General features: G+C 37.8%; 1 protein-coding gene across 1 annotated transcript in view; it reads left to right on the top strand.

The window, feature by feature from the left end:
- The window catches only part of KAT2B (lysine acetyltransferase 2B), a 91,719-nt gene that overhangs the window by 66,400 nt on the left and 1,056 nt on the right, over positions 1-24,263 (top strand). The window contains exons 9-17 of the mRNA XM_033132557.1: positions 2,110-2,246; positions 4,582-4,790; positions 5,841-5,967; positions 12,114-12,224; positions 14,583-14,726; positions 18,772-18,886; positions 20,378-20,414; positions 20,671-20,734; positions 20,833-20,917. Of these exons, the coding sequence (XP_032988448.1) occupies positions 2,110-2,246; positions 4,582-4,790; positions 5,841-5,967; positions 12,114-12,224; positions 14,583-14,726; positions 18,772-18,886; positions 20,378-20,414; positions 20,671-20,734; positions 20,833-20,917 (1,029 nt within the window). The remainder of the gene's footprint in view (positions 1-2,109; positions 2,247-4,581; positions 4,791-5,840; positions 5,968-12,113; positions 12,225-14,582; positions 14,727-18,771; positions 18,887-20,377; positions 20,415-20,670; positions 20,735-20,832; positions 20,918-24,263) is intronic.

Below are 24,263 nucleotides of genomic sequence, written 5' to 3'. Positions count from 1 at the left end.
AAACCATAATCATTTATTATCATCGCTCACTCATTCTGTGTGTTGCCTGGTCGGTGGCTGATCTTAGCTGCCTCGTTCAGTCTTGGCTGGGCTTGCTCATGAGTTCTCCCTGTTGGGGCTCTGTTCTGGACGTGGCAAGAACACTTAAGGTGAAGTATCTCTGTTCCCCATATTTCTCATCCTCCTCCTGGGATCATTGGGCTTCTTTTCCTTTCCTTGGAACAGAATATGTCTTTATGATGATAGCAGAAGCTCCAGAGAGCAAGCAGAAATACAGTTTCTTGAAGCCTAGGCTGAGAACTGATATAGCGTCATTCCTGCCTCTTTTTGTCATCTAAAGCAAATCACATAGTCAGACTTAGAGTCAAGGGGTGGAGAAATGTACTCCTTTTGTGGGAAGACCTGCAGAGTCACATGGCAAAGAGTGTGGATCCTAGGAGGGTAAAGAATTTGATCATGAGTGTAATCTGCCACCTGGGCAAAAACATCTCAATTCTGAAGGCGTTTTACAGTTACAGAATGTTTTGAAGATTGCATTTCTGTCCACAGGCTTGACATCAGGCAAATCTTAGATATGACAAAGTTTGACATTAAAGAAGTGTTTGACACAAAAGAGAGGGAGGAGAGGATTTTTATATGAAGTAGCAAATATTTCGCACAGATGTAGCCTCTGATGCTTTTTTCTTCTAAGAGTGTATGTGAGCCAAGCTGATGACCTGCTAGGAGGCAGGATCTCGGATGCTCCCTCAGATGCTTTCTTATTGTAACACTATTAGCAGTCTGTCAAGTTTGGGGCTTATTAGGGATAAACCTCAGCTACAGAATAAATAGTTCACAGAATTACTCTTGGGGAATCATGGAATTTGAAGGTTTGTTGAGCAAATGACTGCAAACATTTTCACTCCTTCAACAAATAAAAGAGAGTTATTAAAGCAAGAACTCAACAAAGTCCAGTTAGTTAAGTAACATGTAATACTTCTGGAAGCGTCTCATATGGACAAGCTACTTTACATTGCTCTTCTCCTTTTTAACTAAAGAGAATGAGATTGCTATATGGAAACGTTATTAGTGGGATTCACACCTGAAGAATCAATTAGATTGGAAATTCTAAAATTTTTAAAACTTAATTGTAAAAATAAATACATTTTATGACTGAAGAAAAAAAAAAAAAAAGGAAAATCAAACCAAACTAGAAAAAACAAAAAGCCACCATATAATCTAATGAGGAAAGTGGAAGAAAGTTCTCCTTCTCTTCGCCTGGCCTTTCCCAGCATGTGACATGTAGAGAACGGCAATGCTCACTTTGTGAGGCATCATCTTGAAGCGCAAAAGCATTGTGAGAGATAAAGGGAGTCGTTTTATAATGAAAAAATTAGATTTACCAGCAAAATAAAACAGTTCATTAGTATATTTCAAATATTTATAGACATATACGCATAACATACATACACACATAGATACATACGTATATACGGATGCGAAAGGGAGGATTAGCAGAACTACAAGGAGCAATAAATAAACCAACAGTTGAAAACTTGGAGAAATATCTCAGTAATGTGTAGTCCACGCAGCTGCAACTATCAGTACAATATAAAAGCCCTGAAAGCATGATCAACAAGCCTAATCTAATGGATGTATAGCAATCATTAGTTCTAAAATTTGGAAAATACACATTCTTTCTAAGAAGGCACTACACATTTATAAATAATTGGTCATGTTTTAGGCCATAAAACAAGTTTCAAACAATGTTGACAGCTTGGTGTTTCATGGACTCCTTTCTCTAAACACCAAGGGACTAAATTAAAGATTAATAACCAGTGATAGCTAGAACCACTGCTTGCATTTGTATATGAAGAAATTCATGCCTTAGTGACTTACATATCAAGTTCAAAAATTATTATAGATAATAGAAAATGCTCAGTGAATTTATGGTTGGCAGTTTTTGTGATGTCCTCTCACCTTCCACTGCCACCCCTTCCCTGGGTAAACAGAGTTAACTTTCATATCCATTAGTGTTATTAGAAAATTGGTTGGATCAGTTGGCATGTGTTATCTCCTTTGTGTTTATAAAATGATCCATTACTCGCCCTTTTATTTTGCTTATTACAGGAGAAAAGAGGAAAATGAATGACACTCATGTATTGGAAGAGGCCAAGAAACCCCGAGTTATGGGGGATATTCCAATGGAATTAATCGATGAGGTGATGTCTACCATCACGGACCCTGCGGCAATGCTGGGACCAGAGGTCAGCAGGGTGAACCTGGGTAGCCAGCTGTAGACCTCTTCTTCTCCTCCCCTGGTCACTCCAGTTGTCAGAAATGGGGATGGTATCACGGAGAGTGAGCATGTCTGCTACCCTGGTTTGCGTTGAACCTCGTGAGGAGGGCAGGAAAAGCTGGTGGGGAGGTGATTCCACTTGATGAATATCACATCACAGGGAAGCATACTTATAATCTCACAACGTTGAAAGTATCCTCCTCCCTCAACTTTTTATCTTAGAAAATTTAAACCCTGACAAATGTTGCAGAAACTCCATGATAAAAATCCATTGACTCTTTATTTAGATTCACCATTTGTTAACGTTATGCTGTATTCACTTTCCTTCTGTCCCTTTGTCTCTCTCCTTCTCTCTTTTGTGAACCATTTGGAACCATTTGAGAATTAAATACAAATGTAGTAACATTTCACCCCTAACTATCTTTGCTTGTATTGCTTAAGACTAAGACTATTCGTTTATATTACCACAATGTAGCGACCACTATCAGAAAATTTAGCTAGATTACAATATTGTCTAACATCTGAGTAGGCAAGCTATAGCCAAATCTGGCCCACTGGGTGTTTTTGTAAATAAAGTTTTATTGAAACATCTTGTCTATGTCTGCCTTGCCCTACAAGAGCAGATTTGAGTAATTGAGGCAGGTTGTATGGCCCACAAAGCCTAAAACATTTGTTATCTGGCCTTTAATAGAAAAGTTTGCCAGAGCCTAATATATAGCCCATATCGAAATCTCCATATATCCAAATTAGGTCCTTGATAACATTTGTTGCTGTCTTTGGAAGGACCAGTCAGGGATCATGCATTGCATTTAGTTCTTATCCCTTCATTTCTTTAGTCTCCTTTAATCTGATACAGTTTCCCAGCCCTTTTATGGTCTTTTATGACAGTGCCATTGTTGAAGAGTCCTGGTCACTAGTTTTTCATTATGTCTCTCTGGACATTGGATTTGTCTGTTTCCTCATGATTATATTAGATTCAAGTAAAGCATTTTTGGGAGAAATACTGCTGTCATCTCATGCATTGCATCGAGGGGCAGGGCAGTTTCAGGCATTTTTGGCAGCTTCTAGGAAATCAGGAAATAGCTTGGGGATTATTTTGTAAAACATTTTTTTAAAATGTTTTGAGTGTGTCTCTGTTAGATGAAAGTATCAATTTTTGATTTGTCAATGTTTCCTTGGATGTTTATTTTATGGTATTGAGGATAATTCAGAGAACTGGAATGCTGTAAGAGAGAGATCTCATTATAAAATTGCCCTTTCCATTTCCTTCTAGATACTGAGTCCTAGGGACTAAGACTAGTGCCTTTTGTATACTTGTCTTTCAGAGATTTAGTACCTTCACAGATTAGCTTAACTCAGTTTTTTTCAGCTCTAAAATGTAGATGCAATCACACACATCAAAATTTGTTGGGTGGATTTATTAGTGTCCTGGAGCTGCCTTGTACTGGTGTGCACAAGATAGTTGTTCCATTTTCAGGAATTTTGGGAGCCAGTTGTTAAATATGTTGATAGCTTGAAATTGACCACAGTGGCACCTTGTCACCTGGGCAGCCAGCTGTGGACCCATGATATGAGCAAGTGCTACCAGTTAGGGCTTTTCTTCCCTGGCGACCTGCTTGTTGAACATGTCCCTGCACAGTTCTTGGTGGATTAAATAGGAAGGGCAGCAGAAAGTGCTGGTACAACACTGTGGTGCCAGCTATGGAGGAGAGGGGGTCAACAGACACTCTTCTGGAAAGAAAACTGTCTTCCAAAAATGAGTGTGAAGAGAATATAAATATGACTACCACTGTTGGTCCTGTAGTGAGAATTTGGGGTCTGTCATCCTGAAGGTCCTATAAAGCTCATCCAGACAGGTTTCCTCTAAACCAGGGATTGGCAAACTATAGGCCACAGGCCAAATCCAGTGCACCCTTCCCTCTTTAAATAAAGTTTTAGTGGAACACTACTACACCCATTCATTTATGTATTGTCTGTGGCTGCTTTGACAGTACAACACTTGACTAGTTGCCACAGAGACCTTATGACCTGCAAAGTCTAAATTATTTACTAACTGGCCCTTTACAGAAAAGTTAGGTGACTCTTAATCTACACCAAATACCCATGTACATGTATAACACTCTGATCTCTCAAAATGCTTTACCTACCATTTCTACGTTTTCATAACTTGTGTGTTGTTTGGGTCCCTGAAAATCCACAAATGTAATCCCTTATTAGAAAAAAGAACAGCAGTGTTGATACGTCCTATCTCCACTGCTTTAAGATAAGAGCTCTGTAATTTTTTTCTGTCTTCTGCATCCCAGACCAATTTTCTGTCAGCACATTCGGCCCGGGATGAGGCAGCCAGGATGGAAGAGCGCAGGGGCGTGATTGAATTTCACGTGGTCGGCAATTCCCTGAATCAGAAACCCAATAAGAAGATCCTGATGTGGCTGGTCGGACTCCAGAACGTGTTCTCCCATCAGCTGCCCCGAATGCCAAAAGAGTACATCACACGGCTTGTCTTTGACCCGTAAGTGGTGCATTGCTCTTCCTTTTTCATTTCCTTTTTAAATAAAAGAGGAACTACTCAGAAAGTGAAAGTCAGCTGTTGTCACCCACCAAACCTGCAGCTTCTTGTCACACGGTGAATACAGAGCTACATTAAGATAATTGCCGTGTCTAAAAGCATTAAGATGAATTTTTCAACAATTCGTAGATTTTTTTTGTTAATAATAACGAAGCTTTTTTCTTAATAATAACAAAGTATTTTAAGTTGCTGATGACTGTTCTATGCTTCATTCATTATAGCACTGTAAGAATATAAAAGAAGGTTGTCCCACTTTTTTCATAGTCAAAGCATTCTTGATTTTGGTGTCTTAACTAGGCGCCACTGTTGCCCAGGTCTATGAGCCCTGCGAATATTTTGGGATATCGGACAGGTAAACTTTGTAAACGTATTGCTTAAAAACAAACAACCCCCGCTCCCCAAAATACTGAACTTCTCTAATTTGTGTATTTTAAACATAGCTCAAAAGCCTATGTGGACTGTGATACACGCTCATGCCATGAAATGTCAGAGTGACATTTTAGACAGGAGGTCTGACAGGATTCTATAATGCAGGTTTTGGCAAATTGTGCATGTGCATTTTCTGTTCTTTTCCATAATGTTTCTGTAATATTTCTGAGTAAGACTAATCTTCAGAAACATATGTTATGTTTGTCCATGACTTTGTGTGCTGTCCCCAGTTCCCCCTATCACGGGTCCTTTGGCATTGGGTGAACCCCCGTTCCAGTACTCTGGACCGTGCACTCTGTTCTTGATTTGTAAACCTCAGACACTCCTTATGTGGCTAGCATTTTGTTCTGGTGGAAGCTCTGATAAAAAGTTGTGCAGGCAAGCTTGCTCTAAAAAGTTCACATTAAATTAAAGGATGGTCTAGTGAGATAGTGGCTAAGTAAAGGAGGTTTCCATAGAAATTCAAGAAAAACACCACCTTCCTTCCTGGTTGGTTAGTAATGAACACCCCAAAAAGTGTATAACCAAGGTAGATAAAACTTTGATATAATCTTATTCTTTCAGGAAACACAAAACCCTTGCTTTGATTAAAGATGGCCGTGTTATTGGTGGTATCTGTTTCCGTATGTTCCCATCCCAAGGATTCACCGAGATTGTTTTCTGTGCTGTAACCTCCAATGAGCAAGTCAAGGTAAGGGTAACTCAAGGTCTTAGACGAAAAGCAGAATGTGGTACTGCTTCTCACTAAAGCTGCAGAACTTGAGAAGGTGTCTCTGTGTCATGTCAAAGGTTCCAAGAAGGTTCAAAGTGGATTTTAGAACTTTCTGAGAAGAGTCCTCTCACTCTCAGTGTATGCATATGTGTGCGAAGAGAGTAAATGGTTCCATACACCAATAGGTCAGGTTTACCAAGGCTCTGCTGATCTGTGGGGCAAGGTACAGGGACATTGCACAGCTCCAAATGCAATTCAAATGTAGTCTATGGCAAGTGAAGAAGGGGTATTTGAAACTAAATTGCAGTGTTCATTGTTAGTTTACACATGCACACAGATACACACACACATCTGGTGGCACTGAAGCACCAGAAAGGATGAGGGGTGATGTGGATTAGAAAGATGATTTAGTTGGCTGTCACTTCAGAAAGATTTTTTTATGGCCTTGTCCCTAAAGGGGGGGCAGAAACTAAAGAAACTCTGTAATGGAAGTTGTGAAAAATTTGAAATTTATGACTCATTTTTCAAAGTATCCATGCAAGGTTTGGAATGTAGTGTTTTTTAGAGGTCGGTTTGTGTGGCCAGTTTACCTTCTCAGTTATTCTTGGCATCGGTCCCTTCCTCCCCAGGAACTGTGGCTGTTTCATTGATATCACAGTTGCTATCGTAGTCTGACTGGAATAAACTAGACTCTCACTTGGCAGAAAGAACTCTGATCTAGATGATGTTGTGTTCTACTCTGCTGCCCTTAGGAAAATGGAAGCAAGAAGTATGTCTTTAGAATATTATTCATTTGGTATTTGGGGAGCCCTAAAGAGGATCATGCAAAAACACAGTTTGGTGATGGAAAGATAAGCAGCTCAGGATTCCATGGCTGCTGAGAAAAATCATGGAACGGTCTGAGGCAGCATTGTCTAATGAAATATAAATGCACCATGCATATGCCGCCGTGTATGTGATTTTACGTTTTCTAGCAGCTACTTTAAAAAAAGCAAAATTCGTTTCTTACTGTATTTTACCCAGTATATCCATTTTCCTTGCAACAGGTACTCAACGTCACAAAGAATTATTAATGAGACATTCTACATTCTTTGTTTTGTACTAAGTCTTTGAAATCAAGTGTGTATCTGACACTTACTAGTACCTGTCTCAATTCGGACCACCCACATTTCAGGGGCTCACTGGGCACATGTGGCCAGTGGCTCCTGTGTTGTACAGTGCAGGTCTAGGGACGTTGTTGCCTCCTGCAGCTACAAAGAAGCAATGCCATTTACAAAGGTGGAAAATAAGTCACTGGAAGGAATCATTCATTCTCTGCTGGAGGGCCCCAGCTAGTGGTGTGGGTACTTTTGCTTTCATTACCAACTTTGGTCACGGTGCCAGTTACAGCCAATGAAATTGTTTATTCTCATGAAGCACAAATGTGGCCTTTTGACTTTGATTCATAATCCTAAGCATCAAAGGGCAAACAAAATTCATCAGTCTTACATCCGTCATTCTGGCGGGGGGCAAAGTGAGGGCCCAGATTTGCTTGAAATGACCTCTGATCCTTTTTAAGGATTTCTGACAGGGTGTCTTTAGATGGTGCTGTTGTTGTATTTATCACTTTTTAATTTCCCTCTCGCCAAAGTGAGAAACAATTCAAAATGTCCAGAGTTGAGGAACTTATTTAAAAGGAAAATTTTGTTTGGCTTTTCATCGGGAGAAAAGCTGGAAAATGTGTCCTTGGTTTATAATTTCAGAAAAAGATTGCATAATTTGTTTTCAAAGAAAGTGTCACCAACCACCTTGTTTGGAAAGGTTGATTAAGGTTGACTTGGACACTTGCAGGGATACCAGAGGAAACTAAAGGGATTTAATATGAATTGGGCGCTTTGTTTATTACTTTCCAGAAGGGCACTTTTTTTTTTCCTTTCCCCCTAAACCATGTAATTTTCTAAAGACCTGAAGGAAGGTGGCCAAACATCACAAACTCAGTAGGAAGAACTAGGAAAAAAAATCATTTTTTGTAAGTGACTGAAAACGGTAGTTTTAGAAAATGAAGAGTATTCTTTCAAAACTGAATAGAGTGGATGAGTTTCGTGGAAGCCAGTGCTGCTAGTACCTATTTATGAAAACAGCAAGTTCATAAGTGGAGGTTTAAAATTTTTATTTAACATATTAAAACTCTTGGCTAAGTAATACTTTAAAATCTGTATCCACTCATTTTGGAGTATCACGCCTACAACAAAATTGCTGTGAATGCTTTAAGTAAGATTTGTATGTGAATTTGTCTTGCTCAAAATACACACAAGGTAACGTTTGAGAATTTACTTGAAGTTCTTCAACCGGTTTTAGAATATCTTGTCAACTAAAAATTATTTGGATTTGATATTATATTGCAACTTTAAAGTTATATACCTAATACTTGTTTACCATAATAAACATTTAAACATTGAAGTTACCAGATGGATTTGGAAAAGAATCCTTTTGGTGGCCGTTAAAAATAAAGGCATATAAACAAGGGAAATAGTTCTGGGGTGAAAATCTAAACATTTGCTTATAATAGCTTAATCTTGTTAATGCCTCTTTAACCAAAGAAATATTTAAGCTACCACTGTTGCCAATCACAATACTTAACAGAGAGGATTCAAGTTAAAAGACGCAGCCTTTACTCTCAAGCAACTTGGAATATGGAAAATTTCATTGGCGAGGTGACAAATTAATGGCCACCGATAAAAAATATGTAGATTTTGAGAGGCTATTTATAAAAGAACCATTATTAATGTTCTTGAGTAAATCATTGGATTATGGGTAAACTGGAGAAAACTTATATTTCTATTAATTCTTTACAAGATGGTGTATGTAACAAAAGCCTAGCTGTCTTCTATCATCTACATCTACGTTAAAGTGAGTTTCAATAGAAGACACAATTTTTACTAATTTCTAGAAATTACTATTTCTGTAGCCAACCCTTCTCTTTTCTTCAGTTTTTTTATTTTTTTGTAAAAATAATTTTAAATTACTCATACAATTTAAAAATAGTTTTAAATAATAGGTCACACACACATACATTTTCAGATAAAACAAAAATCCCACTGCCTCTTCCCCTGCCGTTCCACTATTGTCAGCTTGATGTGCATCCTTCCACTTGCTTCTCTACTGATTTACATACATGGAAATGTACCTGCATGTAAGAGGTGACTATGTGTTTTATTGTTGTTGTGTACATAAATAGAATTCATACTGTGCGTACTTAAAACAATACTTTCCATTATGTCTTAGGGATCTTTTCAGTGTTAGTGCATACATGTAGTTATTTACATTTATATTTAGATCAACTAAAATTTAATAAAATTTAAAATTCAGTTTCTTAGTCACTCTAGTACTCAATCGCCACATGTGACTAATGGCTACCATACTGGATAGCATAGAAAAGGAACATTTTCATCACTGTAGGAATTTCTATTAAACAGTAATAATATAGAGCTATATTATTTTTTTTTGTATAGTATTTCGTAATGTAGATGCACCATAATTTATGTAATCATTTCCCTGTTGACATTTATGTTTTTTTCTATCACAAACAATGCTCTGTTTGGAAATGTTTTTGTAAAAATTGAGAAGTAGATTTGCTGCATGAATAAATATGGCCACTCTAAATTAAAAAAAAAATTTCCAGATTGCCCTTTTAAATGGACTTACCAATTTACATTTTCACTAGTGATATTGGAGGGTACCCTGTTCCCCCATCCTTACTGATATTGGCTGGGTACCATCAACCTTAAAGATACTTGCATACTGCTGAGTGAAATGTTGCATCTCCTGGTGGAGTGCTCTGATTACTAAAGTGGCCTCACATCATTTTTATGTTTATTGGTAATATTTATTGCTTGTTCCTTTCCTTTGACAATTATTCTTTTAGGCTGTCTCTCTTTTTCTTGTATCTATCCTGTAGAAGATACTTATTATATATTATTGATATTAAATCTTTATAATATATTTTGCAATTATACCCCCCATTTGTCATTTGCCTTTTGTTTATGGTATCTTAAATTGCTTGTAATAGCTTTAAGCAGTTTTAACATTTGAAGTAGTCTCCTTAATAATCAGTGCTTTCCTTTATGCTTTTGCATTTTGTATTTTCTTCAAGAAGGCCTTTTCTACTCCTAGGATATAAACCCACTTTTCTATATCTTTTTTTTTTTTTTTTTAAGATTTTATTGGGGGAGGGGAACAGGACTTTATTGGGGGAACAGTATTGGGGGAACAGTACTTCCAGGACTTTTTTTTTTTCCCAAGTCAAGTTGTTGTGCTTTCAATCTTAGTTGTAGAGGATGCCATTCAGCTTCAAGTTGTTGTCCTTTCAAGTCTTAGTTGTGGAGGGCACAGCTCAGCTCCAGGTCCAGTTGCCGTTGCTAGTGGCAGGGGGTGCAGCCCACCATCCCTTATAGGACTCGAGGAATTGAACTGGCAACCTTGTGGTTGAGAGCCCACTGGCCCATGTGGGAATGGAACCGGCAGCCTTTAGAGTTAGGAGCATGGAGCTCTAACCGCCTGAGCCACCGGGACAGCCCCTCTATATCTTTTTATAATTCTTTTGTATAGGTTTATTTTTCCTTACATTTAGATTTCCAATCCATCTACTTACCTTATTTTCTATTTGGCAAACTCTTTTAAGGTCTAGCTTAAACATTTTCTTTTACCTTTTATATTCCCTCTCTTCCCCTTAATTATCTTCTAGCATTTTTCTCTCTTACAGGTATAGATGCATCACTCTGTACCAGTGCTGTGCGATAGAATACATTTTGAGCCTCAAATGCAAGCCACATGTGTAATTTTAAAACTTCCAGTAGCCATATTTAAAAAAGTAAAAAGAAACAGGTGCAATTAATTTTGATATTTTAAATTTACCCTGATATGTTCAAAATATTGTCATTTCAACATGTAGTAAGTATAACATGTAACTAGTGAGAATTTTTTTCCTGATGTGCATTTTACACTCTCAATTTGGACTAGTCACATTTTAGTTGCTGAAAAGCCATGTGTTGATAGCACAGCTCTATAGTGTAATTATGTTTTATACGTTTATCTTCCCCACTTAGCTATCTTCATCTCAAAGAGAGAGATATTTCATTCATCCTTTTATTCACGTTTTATTCAAACTCACAATATATCAGTATGTTTGGGAAAAGCTGAAATGTCCTTGGGTAGCATTAAAAGAAGAATAATTTCCAGAAGAGGGAGACTTCCAGCTTCACATGGCATAGACAGTTAGATCAAATGACTTCCAAAGCTCTTTCTCTTCTTGAGGTACTACAGTTTCAGGAGATCGTACCTGTAAGCATGTTTGAGTTCTTTGGAAAAGTGTGTCACCAAATTCTAAAACATTTATGTGAATATAATTTGTATCTGGATGCTTGGATTTACTTTCACCTATTTTTATGACGTTCTAAAACAATCACTTTAAATTTATAGGTTTTTTTTCCCTAAGCTTTATACATCACTGAAACACCTGGTGATTGCATTTTGTTTTCCATATTCCATTTATTTAATCAACTATCTTTAGTTACTTCATAATGTGTTCTGGCTTACTCAGAGATTCTGGGCTTCTTAGACCTTCTTTGGAAAGGTCTGATAAGACCAAGTTGAAAATCCTATGTGTGTGATGAAATAGCTGAAGGATTGCTGATTTGCACTGTACAGCAGTCACTTGGGATTAGTTACCATTCTAGTAAAGATTAGCACTTTTCATTTACATTGCTCTTTTTATCTCAGGTTCTCAAATACTTTAAAGATAAGCAGAAATTCATAATCCATATTTACTCCAAAAACTTCTTTATTAATATTCAGCAAGTAATCTTAAGGATTGAACTAGGAGCTAGTAGTCTTTGTGTGTTATTTTCAAAGAACCAGAAACTTGTATTTTAAATAATTATTATATCTCTATTCAAGGATTTTGAATTTTTTGGTATTGTAGCTCGTTTTCAAAGTTCAGAAATGCAAGAAAGGGGGTTAGTATTTTATTGGTAAAATATATTAAAGTGCAAACATTTTAATTTGCTAATATTTCCCAGTGAATTTGTAGGACTTTCTTTTCTTGAGAACCTAATAATGTATTTGTCTGTCTACTAACTTTCACATAGGGCTATGGAACACACCTGATGAATCATTTGAAAGAATACCATATAAAACATGACATCCTGAACTTCCTCACATATGCAGATGAATATGCAATTGGATATTTCAAGAAACAGGTAGGTTTTCCCTATGCAGCCCTGTTCTGCCTTTCTTTTTTAAAATATACACTCAGGTAGCATTCATTCAAAGAGGTTTCCCCTCCAGTATTTTCTACTTATAAGAAGGACGTACATTTATTTTGTAAGCGTTAAGCCATAAGTAAACTTCAGACTGGATTTGAGGGCATGACCAGCACATAGTGAGTACTAAATAAATATTTGTTGAGTGAATGAATGAATGTCATCTATAAGTGAAGCATAATATTGCATCCTGACATTCTAAATTATGGTATCCCAGGCTAAGGAGAAATTCCCAGTGCTGGGTGAGTAGAGTTCTCCATGTGTGAGAGAAACACATCCAGTCCGTAGAAGGCCTCCCTTTGTGACAGCAGAGAGGAAATTCTGACATTTAGGAAGAGCTCCAGACAATCCTGGGTCAACAGCCCACAGCAGGCTGCGAACTTGGCTGCTATCTCAGTCCTTTCTCACCAGAAGTTTTCAGCTCATCTTTTTAAGGATTATTCTTTGGTTGCATATTTTTTAAATTTTGGAAAATATAGTGAAGCACAAAGAAAAAAAGGAAAAATGGCTTGTAATTCTATCAACTCAGAGAAATTTACTGTTGATATTTTGACGTATGCCCGTCTACTATTTTTTTCTCTGTGTGTGTGTGTGTGTGTGTGTGTGTTTGTCAGTGTGTGTATATAAATATAAAAATTGGCTCATACTGTAATTTAATCACATGCCTTTTTACTTAATATATTCTGATTTCTTTTTTCATGTGATGTTTGATGATTCTCTGAAATTTTGTTGTACAAATAGAAAACTGTTAAACCAATACCACATTTTGTGGACATTTAGGTATTTCTTGTATATAAGTATACATATGTGAGTTTATGTGTGTGCATGTGCGTGTGTGTTACCCTCATCTATCGTAATTTGGTTAGAATCAATGTCTAGAAGTAGAGTTGCTTTCAGACAGATTTAAGGTTTTGTTATGCATTGCCAAATACTGTAACAGTTTCTGTTCTTGTCAGCAGTATGTGGGGGGCTCAGGAAAGTAGTTGGTAATTGAAATTTTTTTTTTTTTTTTTTTTACCCCTTTCATGGGTAACAAATTGTGTATGTTTGCATTTATTTGGTCATGGTCAGATTTCACTTGTTTTTCTTTGTTCATTGACCCTTTGTGTTTCTTTTTCTTTTTTTTTTTTTGAATTGCCAATTCATTGTATTTTGCCTCTTTTTCTATTAAAATAACTTATTTTTACATTGGTTTATCAAAACTCTTTGTATATAAAGATATTAACCTTTTATTTTATGATTTTTTTTTCCCTTCTGCTTGTCACTTGTTTCAACATTGCTCATGGCTTTTTCTTTAATATGTAGAATTTTAAAGATTTTATTACATAAATTCTATTTACTTTTTTTTTTTCAAATATAAGTCCTTATATGACTAGAAAACTTTCCAATGTCACATAATCGATCTCCTGTTTGTTTTTTTTTCTCATTCTTTGGGATGTTTGTGGCTTTTATAATCAAACTCATCAGACAGTGGGATTATTTCACTGAAAGCTTGAGAATCAGCTTTCCTAGGCTGTAACTACATTGCAAAACGTGAAATCTCAGTCACGGTTCTTAAATGACTTGTCTGTAGTGGGTCCTCTTTGAGGATGATGGCAATAATTGCTTGGAAAGTAAGTTTTTGCTGGAAGAGGAGGCAGGAAACTGCTCGTGATAGTTCTGAAGCCCCAGTCATTTTCTGGAAAAAACTGAAATAGGCACTGTAAGGAAAATTATGTTTATATTATAAATATATGAATATATACCCAGTAGCACTATGTTTTTACAGCTTAAATTATGTAAATGAATATATTGCAAAGCATTAATGTCACTGAAACAACCACACATTCTAATGGTCTGGAAGTTTTCTGCCTGTAAAGTTCGGGGTTTCATTTTCTCAACATCAGGATTCTAATTGGTGTATTTTTCACAAACTTTTCTTTCAGAATTTAGATCATTAATTATTGATTTGTTGAGAATCCTGGGGACCCCCTTTCCCACTTTGGGAGCAAATATGCAATTTAATGCAAAATTAAACCTAATTTTTATTTAATAGCCGTTTCTGTTTTAAAAATGTTTAATGTTGTATTTTACTAGGATTACTTTTTTATGTTGTCTTGCTTCCTATTTGCACAGTTTGATTTTTGCTGTTTATGAACTTCTTGGAGAAATAGCATGCTAATATTTGCCGTAAAAATATGATAGGAACTTGAAAGAAACATAGCTTGATGCCGAGCGCAGTACCTAGCACATAATTAGCACTCAGTAGATATTTGATGTGCAGTGCCCATATGAATGAATTTATTTACTTTGCAGGGTTTCTCCAAAGAAATTAAAATACCTAAAACCAAATATGTTGGCTATATCAAGGATTATGAAGGAGCCACTTTAATGGGATGTGAGCTAAATCCACGGATCCCATACACAGAATTTTCTGTCATCATTAAGAAGCAGAAGGAGGTGAGTTCTTGACTGACTCATGTTCCCTCTATACAGGCCAGTCTTAGTTAGGGTGAGTTGCCTATCACTGGACTGTGCGTGTATCGGTCTACTGGGAGTGGTAATCTCAGTGTGCTATGGTTTGTCTAGATTTCTTCTTTGAAGGCATCCTCCATCTATCTCCTCTCTAGGTCACCTTTCCTAAGAGTGTCGACACTTGTTAAATTGGTATAAAATATAAAACTTGGAAAACATGATGCCTCATCTGGCCTCAAGCATCCTTCCCAAACTTGTCTCTTTACTTTCCTCTCTAAACTATTCTCCAGAGGTCATTACTGACGTGTTCACCCTCTTGCTTGGTGTTTTCATCTGTGAGCCACCTCCCTCTCCCAACAAATCCCCCAAAAATTGAACCACTTTAGCCTGTGTTCGTTCTCTAGCACTAGTTTGATCTACCCGTTAGAATTTCAATTATTTATTATCATCTCACATAGACATTTATCTTAGTGTGTATTAATCACTCCTTTTACTCGGCAAGTTCTGACAGCTTGCATGTCTGGGTATTAAAGTGACTGGTTATCTAATATAGGGGTGAAGTCTTTTATGCATATGAACTAAAAGAGAAGCAGTAAAGGGAAAGGTTCATAGATTTGACTACACAGCAATTTTACATTTCTCTAAGACAGGAAAAATAACATATAATGAACATAATTGGGGAGTGCACAGAGGCCGTTTAATAAATGAATGAACTTTGTGTGTTAAGCCTGGGATCACCTCCTTGTTCCCTTAGTTCATTGGAGGTCAAATACTGGGCGTTTGCATCTGTGTCATCCCACATCAATTCTACTTTATACTTATGTTATTCAGTCTAGTCCACTTTTCTCCAGAAGTAACTTCTAGAAGTTCTGTCTTAAACCTGCCTTTGTTTTCTAGTTTCTACAAATGTCCCTTAATCTCAGTTCTTAGTTATGTGTCAGGTATCACCATCAGCCGTATTACAGACACAATTTACAAAGTGGCTGGTGCATAGCAGGTGCTTGATAAGTATTTTCCTTTTACTTGGAAGTGGCTCACATTTGTCCTTATGCTTCTTAGGGAAGTGAGGTGAGCAAAAGGCATTTTTTTTTTTTTAACTTAGAAAATAAAAACAACCTTTGTTGTTTCTTGGTCAAAATGTCAGCCTCAGAGAGAATTCCAAATAGGGTACTTGGAGAGTTAATAAAAGCACAGCAGGCTCCTCTCTCTGGCTGTCTCTGAAGAGCTAGCTTTCTTCATTGTTCTCTTTGGGGCTTAATGAGAAGGTCTGAATTCAGCAGCTCATTGTTCCGCATTAGAGGCTGCTGTCCCACTAAAGCCATCACAGCGCTGTCAGCTGCTCTTCCCTCATTTTTCCTCCCAGCAGCACCAGTTCATCTCCACAATATAAGCTCAGAGCAGGACATCCCTGACACGGTCTGCAAATTCACATAGCTCAGATCTGTTGACTCTTCCTCCAAAAAGGGGAAAGCCATAAGCACAGAGCTAATAAAAGCAGTCAGTCTTTGAGAACGCAAACCTCCTTTCCCTTTCCTCTTTCTCGTCTCTCCTTGGATCTCTTTTCCCTCTCTCCTCGTCTTCCCTCTTTACCTCCAGCATTCTATAACATGCTGAATGGATGATGAAGGCGTGGAGCTGTGAACCTACTTCTTTTAAAAGAGATCTGAAGTCACCGTAATAAAATATTTGGATTAACCATGTATCTTCTTCCACAGAATTCAAATACTTTTTACAAGTATCATTTATTCCAACCTTGAGAACCCCCTTGAGGGAGGTGGGGACTGATGGCGGTAGCAAACAAATTCTAAATAATATGGAGGACTTTCCTAGCCCCTAAAAGCATAAAGAGCAGCATACGTTGTGCTTGAGGATAGTGGAGATGGAGAGAGAAACCTAGTGCAGTTGGACAGGTGGCACAGAGAATGGAGAGCTCAGTCTTGTTTTGTGAGTGTTGACTCCAGGGCAGTGGTGGGATCCATAGGGCCCTAGCGTCATCTGGGCTGGCTCTGTGGGAGATGGGTTTCGAACTGGACAGCCTGGTCGGGTAATCGGCATGAGCAAAGACTTGGAGTCCAAGTAGATTCATGGGCACGTGACTCACTAGGACCACTGGTGGGTGTATAGTGAAAGCCCCTAGCAGAGAAAAGTGTGAATGGGCTATGAGCTGGCAGAATTGGGTGTATATGTGTGTGTGCATGTGTGTGCGTATGTGTGCGGGCCAGGTGGGAGGGATAATTTAAAATCTTAATCCACATAATGAGACTACAAGGGACTGGGTTTGGAGGAGCCAGAGTCAGGGTGAGGCACAGCCGTGAGACTTTTTGTAAGAAGACATGTTAAGACTTGGTGACACATTCAAGATAGGGGAGTCTTCCCAAATTTTCTGTTTGGGAAGGCTAAAACTGATAGCAATGGACTGACAGATGGAGAGAAAGATGAGGAGAGAAAGATGACGACACAGTGAGGAAGTAAAGACATTTTCTGGGGAGGTGAAAAGGTTGGAACATAAATGAAATGTTTCCTTTCTCCAAAGTGAGGCACAGAGGAAGCCTCTCATCCCCGTTGGCAGTCACTCACCAGGAGAGCACCTTCAAGGTGTTGTATGGAAACTACCTGGTGGGTTATCACATTGGAGAAGCCCTTGGTAAGGGGAAAATAACTTTTCAAATTATATTTTCTGAAGGCATTCATTTAAGAGATTGCCATTGGGAATCTTTTTAAAAAAAGACTTGTACTTATAAATAAATGAAAGGAAGCATCCATCTAGATTTGCCCTGTCCCAAGTGGCAGCCGCTAGCGACCTGGGGCTACTGAGTATTTGATTTATGGTAGTCCAAATTGAGATGTGCTATAAGAATAAAATACATTCCAATTTTGAAGACATAGTATGAACAAAAGGATGTAAAATATTTCATAATTGTTCTATTGATTACATGCTGCAATGATAATATTTTGGATATATTGGATTAAATAAACTGTTAAAATCAATTTCACCTGTTTTTACTTTTTAAAGAAAATGTGGCTACTGGAAAATTTTAAATTGCATGAGTAGTTTATATTTCCATTGGACAGCACTGAACTAGATTTACAGGAATCTGCTTTTAGTAGTCCATTCATTTTATGAAGTTCTTTGTTGAAGTGTTAGGATTATGAATCCATGCTGCATCATTTACCCGTGATACGTTTCAGATCAAACAGTTGATCTGAAAAATTCAGATCAAACTAGAATTTTTTTCATTGTTTTGTTTTGTGAATTTAGTGATTTAATGATTGTTATTATTCCCCACCCCCCACCCCAAATGGTTATATCAGTTATGATACAGTTAATTTTTCATTTTTTTTTTTGTTGTTTATTTTCTTTCTTTAAAGGGAAAACTTCAGTTTTGGAAATAATGACCTTAGTATATTAGGAATTATTGTATAAAAGAAACACACACCTCTCAAAATTCCCTCACATCATGGTTGTGATGCCTTAACAGACAACTCCTTAGAGCTGCTTTTTGGATGCAAATGGCATAGGTTGGGGATCCAGCCTCGAAAAATGTGACTAGTAAGGCCATCCTCCCAGGCTTTGGGGACTTTCTGAGGCCCGCTCTTTTGCCCCTTCAGTCAGAAGGGAACAGGTCCTAGTCTTGGGAATTGGAGAGGTTCTGACGCATGTCTGGGTAGCAGGTGCTCAGCTGCTTTACTGTAGTTCTGGCAGAGGCTCCTTGAAGAAGCAGGGCAAAATAATTGGATCTCATGCTAAAGAGGACAGCGGGCTCTCGGGGCAGGGTGTTGTCTCAATATTGGATTTTCTGATGGCAGGGGACAAGTATTCAAAGAAGGCTGTGTGAATGACACTGAATGGGCTTGGTTTGTGTAATACCACGTTTTCATGTCTTACCTGTTAAGTGGCATTCACCTTTTTCTCCCTTTTGGTTTCCTAAACGCTTTATTTTCTTAGGAAAATGACTCCTTAGGTTGGCGGACTTAAGCTGTAGCCATCAACTTCTGTCTCTGAACACATTTTTTTTTGTCTGCTTTACAGATCATTAAAAAGCTGATCGAAAGAAAACAAGCTCAGATTCGAAAAGTCTACCCTGGCCTTTCGTGTTTTAAAGATGGAGTTCGACAGATTCCAATAGAAAGCATTCCTGGAATTAGTATGTATAGATCTTCTTTTAAAAGCAAAATCTTTTAGTAATGCCACCAGATGTGTTTGAAACAATTACTAGAGTGCAGTACTTTAAAAGTTATTGCCCTCCCGGCTCCATTTGTGGTATGTCTAGTCTTTTAAGAAGGCAGCAAATGCTTTCCTTTTATATCTTTTCTCTACTTCCCAATGCAAACAAACCAAAGAGCGCTTCGATGATCCCTTTTTGTAGCTATTAGTGTCCATCATTAATTGAGCTCCTGCTATTGGTAGCTCAGTGCTAGGTACTACCCCTATGTGACCTTGAAAGTAGGGGAATTCTCCTTTTACAAATGGGGAAATTGAGTCTCAGAATGGTTAAGTCCTTTAACCTTACTGGCACATGGCCAGTAACTGTCAGAATTAGAAGCAGTCCGATTCTGATCTCCTCCAAACATCTTGCTTGTTCACTCCACGTCTCATTGCCATCTTGGTTGTAACCGACTTACGTCTGTGCTTGACTGAACTAGTTTTCCCAGACTTCCTCGACAGTGATTGGAAATCATATAATTTGTTTCAAGTTCCCTAGTTTACAGTAGTTTTCCCAAGGGTTCTTATCTGTATGTTAGTGGTGAGTTGCATTGGGTTAAAACATACAAAGTAGCTGTTTGTGTAGATCAAAAGCTATCAAATATTGGCACTTTCATTTGGTTTAAGTCCAGGATCTTCTGGTACATTGAAGATTTAAAAAGCAAAACAAAATCAAACAAACTGAAAGTCTCCAGAAAAAAACACACAAAACTTTGTTTCTTCATTAAAAAATCTACTCTATAGCAGATCTTGATTTCACTGCCAGACCCAGAAATTTTACTTTCCCGTATTATCCCTATTAATGGTTTAATAGCTGCCATATCACTGCATGCCAGTTTGTGGATAACATCATCTAATGTTTAGAGTTCTGTTTTATAGATTGATAAACTGAGAGACAAAAGGTTAAATAACATATTTATTTAAGTTATTATAGGATACGTTAGCTTTTAGAGAGCGCAAGGAGTAAAATCCAGGTCTATTGGACTCCAGGCTTTGTTTTCTTTCTGCTACACTAAACCATCTTACATTACAAGCAGGGTCTTCGCCAAATAAAATAGAGACCAGGACAGAGTTTGTTCTAACCAAAAATAACATCTTAACTCTTTCACATGGTAATTGGCAAAGAAATGTGACTTTGCGTTTAAGAAATACATGTGCCCACAATACTGGACGTATTTATTTTTTATGCTTTCGTTTGAAAGGTTGGAGATCCTTTAAAAAAAACACTAACATATAGAGCAGGGTTGTCAGTGTTGGAAGTGTGTCCTATTGTTAGCTGTATAAGGAGGTAACTGCAGTTAATTTCAGTCTTTTCTCAGAAATAGACTTACTGAGGCACGGCTGTAATTTATTGCATTATTGATAAGTATTAACTGTTATTCTCTTGACCAAAAGCAGTTCTCATTCAGTGTTTAATTTCGTTGACGTATAGGAGAGACAGGCTGGAAACCGAGTGGAAAAGAGAAAAGGTAAGTAGGATGGGCAAGAGGATGTATTAATGGGAGTGATTCACCCCCGCCCTCCCCGCACCCCCGCCAGCAACTTAGAGAAAGTGGGCAAACTGATTGTAGTCACCAGTACAACACTTGTTGGGTTTCAATTTTCATTAAACACTTCGGGAATAATTCCTGTTTTGTTTTTATAAAAATGAGCTGAATAGGAATCAACAAGTAAGAGGGTAAAACACTAATCCTTGTTCCTTGTGTTCACTCTTTTCCTTTCAAGTAAAGAACCCAAAGACCCTGACCAGCTGTACAGCACGCTCAAGAGCATCCTCCAGCAGGTGAAGGTGGGTGTTTTCTTTTCATTCACCTCATGCAAATATTTTGAAATGATTTCCCACATGGAATTTCCATATTAGAGACCTTACTTTTTTCTTTACCCAAGAGCCATCAAAGCGCTTGGCCCTTCATGGAACCCGTGAAGAGAACAGAAGCTCCGGGATATTATGAAGTTATAAGGTTCCCCATGGGTAATGCCATTAACCTTTTCTAAGTATAGATTTAAAGCTCTGTGGATGGCGGTGTGGGGGACAAATGGTTGCTGAGGTTGATTCGTACTCTGCCGTAGTAGGGTAGGGTGTGTATGATGGGCAGTGGGATTCCATGTACCCGAGGAGGGCGGTGCTGTCAGAGCAGCGTGACAAAGGGAAAGTGGGTGGCTGTGTTCATGAGTGGCATTCTGCAGCTGTCTTTGGGAGCCTCTACACCAACAACACGAGATGCAGAAAGCCCACCGGGGACTGCAGACAGCACTAGATAAGAACACTGGTTCTTTGGACATGATCTTGCTTATGTTCTTCCTGTTGGGTTGCAAATGGAAAAACATCACGTTGTCCTTTTGATATATTTTGAGTCTGTCTGAGAATTTTTGAAGGCAGTATAGAAGAAGTTAGATAAGGCTGCTTGACTGCTCTACTTACCGGGGAAATCGTAGTTAATGCAGTCCTGGATTTTTCATGCTCTTGGATCCTATTACTGTCACTCCTTGTTCCTATTTTGAGCTTTGTCCCAAATCCAAAACCAAACAACGAACAAGTGCCTTTAGAAATGTAGACTTGTGGAACTTGCTGCTGTGCCTGCACTATATTAAAATGAATGATTAATTGAATCAATTGAAAATCCCCAAATTAAACAAATTTGGCATGGTGCTGATGATAGACAGCTAGCCGATGTGTTTTCTTTTCAATTGGTGTGTGGCCATTTTTTTCTTTTGGAGAGACCCTGGGTCTTCTGTCCCTTTTCTACCTGTCATCTATTCCTGGTACTAAGAAAGGATTAAAATGTAGAAGGAAGAATGAAAGGGAGCTATTAGCTCCCTGATAACAGCTATTTTTAGATGTTTTCTTTGGCATTCATTTTCACATGAATGTTTTATACAGTCATCATAATACCAGTAGTCAGTATCCTTAACGTGGACACACATCCATATGCTTTTCTTCCCCTTTTGTCTCTGCCTTGCTTCTGTGTATTCCATTACATGAAAACCAAAGTGAGGGTTGACAGAGTCTAGAGTTCTGAATGGAAGGGTGATTTGGGAATCAGTATTTCCCGTGATATAAAACGTATGTCGAAACCCTTTATGTCCATTTCCAAACTTAACTGACTTTTGCATTCTCACCTCCTGGACCATATCAACTACTTTTGTGAAACCCTCCTGGGAAAGTTGTATGTGTTTGGGGAGAATGATTCTCTTCCCGCCCCCATCTCCTGCACTCTGAAGACCTGTGTTGGTAGGTGTAGTGGCCCCTGTCAGTCATAGCCTACTCACAGCCTGCTTTCTGGAAGTCATTTGCTTGGTGACATCTGAGAAGGGTGTGAGCCTCTCCACTTGATTACCACTTGTGTGTATAGCTGAGTGCCACACACACAAAATCTGAGGTGTGTACCTGACGAAGTTGATTAAAACAGGAAACGGTGCTTTTTAGTGGAGCTAAAAAGATTTTGTTGGGATGCCTTTAGATGCTGGGTAAAACGTGTAGTCTTGCCCTTAAGATGGTCATGAGTCTGAGGACAAGATTGACAAATCCATAATTTGACTTGCCTCATGACCTTCTTGGCTGTTTCCAAAAACATGTCTTCTCTTTCCCCTGTGCCCTAAAAAAACTCTTCCAAATGAATGAGATGTAACCTGTTTTATTGAGGAACATTGTCTGAGTAGTCTGGCCTAAACGTGTCTTCTTACCACGCATGGATTGCTAGGCAGGGTTTTCCGATTTATGCAGAATTCCCAAGTGGGCGTGGAGGGAAGGAAAATAGGATAACTCAATGGTATCTCCATATTTGGTATCACTGATGTTTAATCATCTTTTTTAACCCATGCCATTTGGTCAATTGAAAGAATATAAGAAGGCTAGAGGAAGAAAGATATTGTCTATCACTTTAGACTAGAAAGGAAATATGCAAAATTGGTTGTAATTTAATCAGAAAGGTCCAAACACTTCTATGATTCTTGTTTCGCTTCTGATATATTTTAGGCTCTTCCGATTTCTTCTTACCCTTTCCCTTCTAAAAAAGAGTTTGAAAAGCTTTCGGATAAACTTCTTTGTGTCAAGTTTTATTCTCCCCCTGCCCCCTTACTTTTCTTTTTTGGGTAGCACGTTTCTTTGTTCCAAAAATTTTTTAAATATTTTATGTGGCAGCATATATTAAGTGGTAGGCATTTAGGTAGAAGGAAGGTAGACATCTGATTTTACCTCGAGAAGCACAATTTCATTGCTCTTCATTAAATGAGAGGACATCGTCATCTCTTCAGTCACACTTAGGTGAGACACTTACTGGGGTCTTTTTTGAGCCTTTGTGTATCTTAACACTTTACAATTTTTCTGTCCCTCCAAACTATTTCAGTTTGAGAAGAAAAGTTGATGGTTGAACTCACAGATGTGATGACGTACCTCTTAACTGAGCTGGCTTTAGTCAAAGGAAATAGGCAGAAGCAGATATTTTCCATTTTTTGTTTGGTGGCTTGTGGGAAGTTAGGCTTTTGATGCAAATGAAGTTCTTCCCATTTTGAGATGTTGCACATAAATTTATTTATCTTATTAAATGATAATCCCAATGTATTTGGTTATACATTTCCTTCCCCCTGGAAAATTTGATAATATAGTGGGAATTTGGGCTATTGATATTTAAAACTATTTCTTTAGTAATTTTGACTTATTTTTTCATGCATAGTTAATATAATTTTTAATTATATTGAATCAGACTTAAGAGACAACTAGAGACCTATAAATAGACAATGTTAATAAGTTAATGTTAATAAGTAGAAGATGTGAGCATCTTTTAATCTGCATGGAATTCTTTAAATTAATCCTGAGACTGAAAATTAAGGAAGCCCCATTGTATTCTTATACGTTTATATGAAACACTGTTTTCATTTGTAAAAATAATACAGTTTAATGCAAGGAGATGTATTGGGAAACTGTTCTTTTTACAATAGTCTCACAAGGCTTATTGGCTTTAGAAAGTAGGTTATTAAGTAAAGTTTGTCATTCTTATGTCATTGATGGATGGTGAAACTAAAATCATTTGAACCATTTTACCTGCAAGGTCACTGTTGTATTTGCAGATGTATTCCTGATCAGGTTTTCTAGTTCTGTCTCTACAATACCAAGACAGCTGTGACTTTAGTGAAACTAACACAGTTTGATTGTTTTGATTTAAGTAATGAAATGATTCAGTACAAAGGTTCCACGTGTTCTCCTCATATAGAATGAGCCTCTTCATTCACAATTCCGAATGAATAACTAACAGTACTTAGTTTATCACACTTAGGTATCACTGCTGATCTACTTAGCTTCTTGTGCTGAATAGGGGATT

This window comes from Rhinolophus ferrumequinum, chromosome 17, assembly GCF_004115265.2.
Source record: "Rhinolophus ferrumequinum isolate MPI-CBG mRhiFer1 chromosome 17, mRhiFer1_v1.p, whole genome shotgun sequence".
Taxonomy (NCBI): Eukaryota; Metazoa; Chordata; class Mammalia; order Chiroptera; family Rhinolophidae; genus Rhinolophus; species Rhinolophus ferrumequinum.
The sequence above is the reverse complement of the archived record's forward strand: the minus strand, read 5'-3'. Positions and strand labels throughout refer to the sequence as shown.